Source organism: Morchella importuna (genome assembly GCF_003444635.1).
Source record: "Morchella importuna strain M04M26 chromosome Unknown Morimp01GS053, whole genome shotgun sequence".
NCBI lineage: Eukaryota > Fungi > Ascomycota > Pezizomycetes > Pezizales > Morchellaceae > Morchella > Morchella importuna.
In genome coordinates, this window is record NW_025763450.1 from 154,649 (window position 1) to 163,079 (window position 8,431).

Genomic DNA, 8,431 nt, shown 5'->3' on the forward strand with positions numbered 1-8,431 from the left:
TGCTTCAAAAATGGACGTGGTCACGTGATGTGGTTGTGTTCAATTGGATTTTCCGAGACGCAATTTCTAATCCTTGATGTTCCTACATGTGTACATGTATGCTTGATTATACACTTGCTTGTATACAACATGTATTTCAGCTTCTGGAATTGGGGGGGGGGGGGGGAGCGTAGGAGCTTCCAAAAAAAGAATCTAAACAACTCATTCCCATATTTCTCGGGTGTTTTTTTCGGCAATGTCACGTATGTCGTTTCATTCAGATCAGATAGGGTTGCAGCGCAGTAAGCCCTAGCCACGATCCATGATCCCTAAATCTAGGTTAACATTCACCGGAATGCTGATCGTGTATAATTGTCTGGTACTAGTACATTCATGAGCCTCACACCTGCATCTTAGGGCGAGTCACGGAAAATCACTCGGTGGCAGTGCGTCTTGGCAATTGGCATTCCTGGCTGTGTGTAGCGCTTATATGTAGCTATGTATATGAAGTGAATCGCTTATACATGTAGCTACATGGAGTGGATTGCTTATACATGTAGCTATATGCATGGGGGTGGATCAGTAATGATTGTTTGCTCCACCACCGCCGCCGTGAGATCTGGTGATGATGAGTGAAACACAGTTAGTTATGCGATACGATCATTACCCCACTGGGCCATCTCCGCGACTTCTTCAAGCTATAAGTATCAAATGCCCCGAGCATTGAGCTCCCTCTCTCTCCCCTTTCCCCACCACCGCCATTTGTTTGGTTCTCCAGTACTGCGACTAAGGGTTAATTGGTATCATTAGCTGTTTATTCCAAATAATCAGTTACTTCTCAATCTCCACACTTCAACAGCAATAACAATGAAGTCCTTCACCTTCGCGTCTGCCGTCCTCTTCGCAGCAGCAGCCCTCACCGGCACCTCTGCCCTCCCCCTCGCGAACCCACAGACCGAACCCGCCTGCTCCACATACACCGTCACAGTCACCACCACAATCACCCCCACCACCACCCCCACCGTCTCCCCCACCCCTCTCGAAACCTCCCCTCCCCTCCCCCTCGGCGACTACCAACAACCCATGAACCTCGACAACACCACCACCCTCCTCTCCGCCTCCCTCGTCATGGGCGTCGACGAAACCCGCCCCGACACCCCCCTCCCGCGCTACAAGCAGATGGGGCCAAACGTCTACATCTCCATCCCATTCACGGCTGCGCACGCCGGCCGCCAGTGCCGCTTCCACTTCGCCTTCTCCGCGCTCGCCGACGGCGGGAACGGCAAGGGCGCCGAGGAGATCTATGCGCTCAAGTCCGGCAGCGTCGTCGACGAGACGCTCACGTTCAATAAGCAGCCCGCGCTGGAGGATGCGCCGGTGGCGAGCTTTTGGATGAACGATGCGATGGGGGCGGGGAGTCCGCCCTTGGAGATGTATAGGGCGGAGAAGAGGGCCGACTTTGTGTGTCCGGGGGTGCCGACGGGGTATGCGGTGAGGGGGAGGGATGGGGCCGTGGCGAATTGGAGTTGGAATAAGGGTGCTGTTGTGGAGGTGTTGGGGGAGAGCGGGTGGTGGGATGATGGTAAGGGGGGGTTGTATTAGAGGCGAGGTTGTATAATTATACAGCCGGTGTTGGGGGGGGGGGGTGGATAGCTAGAGAATATCGACGGATGGGGTTTTGAGAGGTTTTTTAAGGATGGGTTTGGAACGGGCGCTAGATCGGACTGTTGGCTTGTAGTATGGTGTTTAAATGTAGTACGATAATATATATCCCTTGTCGCATGATATGATATAATCGTCATCCAGACCTACCAAGAAACTCTGTGATAGAACTATATCCCTAACAGCGCCATCATCAGAATAGCCTTTTTTGTAGATGAAATACAATGACCGCATCAAGCCAATATCAATAACCCACCACCCAATACCAAGCAGCGCTGCAATCGATGACTACATACATGTATATCTCCTCGCTGATATTGTTTACTCCCCCCAAGCTCACAGGCCACAGCAATCACCAAAAGGACCACTACTCGATATCCCCAAACACCCATCGTTCCGAAACGTCAAACACCTGCATGCAGCTGATCAAACACCTCGCTGATCTCCAATCTTTAACGCATAATTAAACAATCTCCCGGCCCCGCGCTGCACCGTTCACCGGGGGTGATCGTCGCGGGACTGGCCAGCTGGGGCTGGGTGTGGTTTGGATCCGACTGAGCATGGGCATGTGCTGAGGGTATGATATGATTACATGTACGCAGCTCAGTACAGTACTAACGTGTACCTTTACTATACTCTATCCAGCACACTTCCCCAAATTCGCTTTTTTTAAGCTTGTGCTGAGGCGCGGCGGGGGGCGGCGAAGTAGGCCGGGGTAGTGTGGGCGGCAAGGTATGTAGGTAGGTATTTAAAAGCTGACTACGCCGTATACGTGCCGCACCACCCACTTCTACTGAGGGTAGTAGTGGACTAGTGGTAATAATGTTTGTACCACCCCCGCTAGCCATTTCGGGACGCTCAAAGTAACAAAGCCAAATAATGGCATCCCAATCCAGTAGCGAGCGGGGCAGTACTGCAATAATTAGTAGTCTGGCAGGGTTTCGAAATCTACTAATTGTACCCCTTTATACGGACGGTACTCTGCACGTCATCAATTGCGAAAAAAAAAAAAAAAAAACATGTGAGAGATGAAAACGCAGTAGCTAGGTGGTAAAATTACATAGTACATGAAGTAGGAAGTAGTAGAAGTAGAAGTACATACAAGAGAAAAAAAAACCCGCCTTGTAATTAAGATCATGATCATAGCTAGTATTCCGACGTTGACGTACGTTGACGCGTTAAGTAAACTACTGTTTTTCCCCAGCAAAAACAAAAACAAAGGAACAAAGGAACGAAGCTCCTATGCCCAGTGGACAGATCGCCGTGTCCAGTCCAAGGCACGAAAAAGATAGTATCCCCCCAAAATTGGCCTCAAACGTACCGATAAAAAAAAAAAAAAAAAAGTAACAAGAAACCCGGACTACCGCTATCGCTAGTATAGTGCAGCTCAAAAATGTCCCCAAAAAATATCGACAAGAAAAAGATTCCGTCATATGCCAACAAAATAAAACGATGAAAAAAAATTGAAATAGAAGGAAAAAAACGCTAATATGCTATAAACATTTTTTTGGGCGCACCACAACGATTCTTAGTCAACACATAAATAAGTTCTCTAATCCAGAAACTTGCAACAAGTTGAAAAAAATAATAATAAAAGAAAGAAAAAAGAGTGTGTGGTGAAATAAATCAAATGTCGTATGTCGTAATCATCAAATGGCAAACGCTCCTTCCCAAATACATATAATAAAACAAGGAATATAAGTCGTAAAAAGGGTCGTAATATCCGTAATTCGTGGTGAAGCATTGACTCGTAAAATCAATAATCAGTAATCGCGATTTTCACTACCCCACTAGGCGCCGATTTAGTAAAAACTCCTAAGCAATACTCCTTAAGAATGGTTGACTCACCCTCCATCCTCCAACATTCGTCTCCACTGGCATTCGGCTCTGGTATCCCGAGTGCTGTTGTCTCCAGCGATGGTCCATCAAATTTCCGCTGATAGAGGGTCTACGAGCGGCATAGGTAGTTTCAGTCCCTACGCTGGTGCTCTCTGTTCCCACTCTACTAATCTCCGTCCCAAGCCTGCTCTCCGTCCCTAATCTACTCTCTGTCCCAACCCTGCTCTCTGTTCCTATCCTACTCGCGCGATCGATTGTCGAGATGGGAGAATGAGATGCATACTCTGGAGAAAAGTCCTCCTCTCTTCGTCGTCTTGGAATTCGCTCGGTGCGAGAGCGTCGGAGCTCCGGGATACCGGGAGTGAAAGCCCGGGATTCATGTGGAGATGGAAGGGGTGGCCCAGGGGCTACTGGCTCAGGGTCCTCCAGATTAATTCCACGAAGGTATTGTTCAATATTTGCGTGTTGTGCTCCACTCAAATATCGGCTTGGGTTGATGGATTCCCGCCGCCGGGATCTCTGGGGAGGCTGCTCCCGAGTCTCCGGGGCGGTCTCTGTGCGAGTGACTCTAGGACGGTGGGGCGTCCTACTGCGCCCTTCAAGCTCCTCAACCTCCTGAATAAGATTGGATATGTTTTCCCGAATCTCCTCCCGACTCCGTGTACGAGGCGCGATTCTAGCAACTGGCTCGACTCTCCTCCTTTCCAACCTTGGTTGCGGTGTTCCACGAGGCTGCGGAGTCCCTCGAGGTTGCGGAGTTGAGCGTGTAGCTGTCTCGACATAATCAGCGGCGATCCGCCGAATCCCGTTCCTCAAACCGGATCCGATGGTACCCAACGCTGCGAGAGGATCAATCTGGATTGGGCTCGGGAGATAATATTCATCATCTCCGTGAAGTCCTGGTGACAGTGGCCCTTCTTGTTGAGCCAATTGTCTAGCAAGCTCCTCATCTTGACGAAGCTGTTCAGCACGAGCCCTGGCTCTTTGTTCTCGTCGTTCAGCAATATTGGCGGGAATTGCAGCTACACCCTCTTCGGCGTTCCATACAGGGACAACGTATTCCTCGTCATCATCAGGCTCGTAATTAAACCAAGGACATTTACAGGTCTTCCATTTATCTCCGCAAACATAACAAAATTCGGCGGTGCAGCGACAACTATGCGATTTTATCAGTATCTCAAATTCCTTAAATATATCGAAGAGTTTACTCACGTCATATGATTGCATCCCCTTTCCAGCTCCACCATTGCTCTGCAGCTATAGCATCTCTGGAACTTGTTTTTCTTAGCTATTTCGATAAATCTCATTAAATCCTCATCTTTAGGGCATTCCCCATCGCCATGAGCTTTCCCATTACACATTGCGCAAACCTTCGTTCTGCACTGAGAGCATTTCCCGACATTGTTGTGTATCTCCTTCGGTTGTATCCATTCACCACAATTCGGCTTCGGGCAATAAATACGATTTGACGATGTGTATTCAATGTATTTTTTGTTCCAAAGCTTCTTTGTCTCATAGTTTAGAAGTTTATCAACATGCTTCAAGGGAACATGTTCGTCTGTGCAGCACTTGGGGGGCATATGTGCGGGATCGGTCAAAGAGAGTATAAATATCCGTTTCAAACATTCATTGCACCAGTAGTGTCCACAGGAAAGCTTCGCTGCTTCTCTTACCGGGACATCGTCGGAAAGGCAGGTAACGCACTCAACACTAGTTTCTATAGGTTAATTAACCGATTGGCATAGAATGGATAGGATGGACCCACAGCTTTTCTGGCCTTTTCTCGATAACAAAACCCAGCACAGGCTTCACTTTAGTACCAGCAGCGGCAGCTTGTACAGCTTCCTTCACCCTCTCTTTCGCTTCAATGATGGTTTCGTCTTCACTTTCCGGCTCCACCCTTCGCCTTGAGCTCTTTTTTACAGTTTCCGTCCGAACTGCTTCACGAACCTTTGGTGGTGGTACAATTGTAATATTTTCCAATTTCTCTTTTTTTTCTCGCTTTCGCAAACATCGTATACAATTTGCGCGAGCTTCGGGAGTCGAGTGATCATGGTGATCTCGGTGGCGATGTTTTTCTTTTGAAGATTCCTTCGGTGCTTCAATGGCCATCGGTCTTTCATGAAGTGACTTTTCTTGGGGTCTCTCTTGAGGTCTTTCGTGGGGCCTTTCGGGAAGTCTTTCGTGAGGCCGTTCCTGGGGTCGTTCATGGGATCTGTCGTGAGATCTTTCATGGGACCGCATTAGAACTGTACTCTTGCTCCTTTTGATAGTCAATCTAGGTCGAGCATCGCTAGGTCGTCGGGAGATAAGCGATTTTGATCTACTGTGATTGGATGAAAAGATTAAATCACGGCTTCCATAAAAAACCAACGCACAGATGGTAGATAAACAAGTGGACAAAAAAAAATGGTAAACAAACCCAATTCCACTAATGAACTGCTCAACTGATATTTTTGGCATTGTTTTCTCTTTGGTCCCCACAACACTTTTCTTCTCCTCTTTCCGCTCCCGTCGTTCCTGCTTCTCTCGCTTTCGCTCTGCCCGCTCCGCTTCCTCCTGGGCTTCCCTAGCTTTTCTTTCTTCCCTCTCAGCTCTACGCTTCCTCCGCGCCTCTCTCCTCTGCTCTCGATCTTCATGTTCGGAGTCCTCATGCTTACGCACAGACTTCTCCTTTTCTTTTTCCCTTTCCCTTTCCTTATCTTTCTTGTCCGACTTTGATTTTTTCTTCTCCTTTGACGAAGCTGCAAGCATGGTGCCAGCCATATCCCTATCCCAGGGTCTCCCCCTTCCCTCTGGAGACTCCTCCTCCTCCCCTTCGGAATCAGTAAAATATGCGGCCGCCTCGAGCGATACCGTGCTGTCAGTATGCACCGAAAATCTAGGCGACGCCCGTCTCGGGAGATACGACGAGGACGATTCGACTTCGTTATTGATGAACAGCAGTTGTGCGGTGGGTCCGTGATTATGGTCGAGGGAAGAAACGTCGGAGAGATAACTTCTGCTGCTGGTGTTGTTGTCGCTGTCAACCACACCACCAATCCCAGCATCAGAACTGCTTCTCCTCAGGAAGTACTCGAGCTCGAATTGCGCGAGGTGTTCGGGCTGCAATACGCTGCCTAGGTCACGAATAACCCTTTTAGCGGAATCGCAGAAGGCATCCAGCTCACAGCTCCACTTGGGCCACTGCCAACCGCCTGCGGTGTGGTCTGAAAACGTGGTGGTTGACGAGTGGGAACCGTTGGATAAATAAACGGAGGGTGACAGGGGCAGATGATTCGACATGTTCTGAGACAACTATGAAGGGGTTAAAATCACCAATGCTATTTGATATAGGGCCGACCCAGAGATACGCACTATTGGGTAGAAATTGAGTCAAAAGAGTGACACAAAAAAAAAGGTTTGAGAAGGAAGAAAACCCACCACTTGCTCCAGCTTTGAAATCGGGATTTTGCTTTCTATTCCGATAGCCCAGATTTGTTTGATTTTTTCTTTCTCTGTCTCTACTTCTCTCCTCCCCCTTATTGATCTCAAGCTTATGAGACTTGTTTGATACAGAGAATTCCTATGCGTGGAGTAAATGTCGGTATTGCTGGGATAACTATGGATCAGAGAGATAGTATTGGAGGTAAAGATAACTGTTGCTTCTCCGCTTCACTCAAACAATGGCCGCCCTCCATCACAGCGGATGGACGTATGGTTATTCTTATTGTTGCGATACATGAGCGAACAACAAGACGAGGTTGAAGCTGACCCTGAAAAAAACAGCACACGCTGAGTTGGCCTGCATACGGAAAAGTGGCAGCAGGGGTGGGCACCAGTAATAATCTCGTCAAGATACCTAAGAAAGCTTTCAACTGAGGTGCCGTATTTTCTAGGTGACGATGAGCATGTATGTACCATACCGTGCCATACCGGTAGCTGCCACTGATACTCTACTCTAGCCATATTCGCCTCGTCAGGAAAGCTTTAGAAACAATTGACTACATAGTTTATTAGCAATGACGATCTGCCCCCACGTTAGAGATGGGCAGCAGAATAGATCAATGAAACCGTTTCACTAAAGAAAGAAGGGCCCTCGTCTTCGATTATGACAAGATCATTTATGTCTTACATTAAAATTGCTGAGCACCTTACTTCTAGTCTTGTTTAACTCCCCAACTAAATGAATATCTCAAGCTCCCTGGCACTAACTAAACGACCAGATATCCAACCTATTTCGGCATTCATAGGTATGTATATCAGAGTTTATCATTTGAGTCCCGGTTTTCTGTGAGAAAGAGACTAGAAACGTTTAGAGTAACTAGATCATAGCTCCAAATGAGTGGCGGTATAATATCATACCACTGACAATTCCAGATACGTGGGAGGGCCTTTCACACGGCACTTTAGAGTTAGAGTAGGAACGAAGTTTGTTCTTTCCTTTTTCGCATCTCTGGCCTTGCATGGATACTAGTAGAGTAGAGCTAGAGTAGGTACCTACTTTAAAACGAGGCTCAATATCCATCTGGACGGTAACGGACGCAAAGACTTTGCTTTTTCAGAAATGAAGATAATCCAGTAAGTTAGTCGAGTCTTCACGGGAGGGGGCAGTGTAGGTACACTAAGATCTTTAATCCGTTTCCCCTCTCTTGTCGCAGTCTGATACCTACCTGCACGGATATCATCATCATACGTCCAAAATCACACCGTTGGGATGGACTATTAAACCCGGTACCGCTGCCCAATCGGTTCCTCGGTCGCCAAAAGAGAAAGGTACAGCGCTACTGGAGCCACATCATCGGTTGCGGTTCGGCCCCGCAGCGCAGCAAGACTTTTTTCTTTCCGCCCAGTCAGTTAGTCGTTTAGGAACAGCAGACGGCAGAGACATACCGTCTTTTATTTAGCGGCGCTTCTTTTTGTTTTCTATCTATCGGCAGTTTCCAGGATATCCACGTTATTCCATTTCTTT

General features: G+C 47.9%; 2 protein-coding genes across 2 annotated transcripts; one reads left to right on the forward strand and one right to left on the reverse strand.

Moving 5' to 3' along the window:
- Positions 1-846: 846 nt before the first annotated feature.
- On the forward strand, positions 847-1,581 carry LAJ45_10953 (uncharacterized protein; the record flags this gene model as incomplete). The annotated part of the gene is made up of 1 exon (XM_046120467.1): positions 847-1,581. One exon carries the CDS (start codon positions 847-849, stop codon positions 1,579-1,581), a length of 735 nt encoding a protein of 244 aa, XP_045966346.1.
- A 1,823-nt stretch (positions 1,582-3,404) lies between these two features.
- Positions 3,405-6,765, reverse strand: LAJ45_10954 (uncharacterized protein; the record flags this gene model as incomplete). Its single annotated transcript, XM_046120468.1, has 5 exons — positions 3,405-3,431; positions 3,490-4,636; positions 4,693-5,190; positions 5,246-5,806; positions 5,903-6,765. 5 exons carry the CDS (start codon positions 6,763-6,765, stop codon positions 3,405-3,407), a joined length of 3,096 nt encoding a protein of 1,031 aa, XP_045966347.1.
- Positions 6,766-8,431: the final 1,666 nt, after the last annotated feature.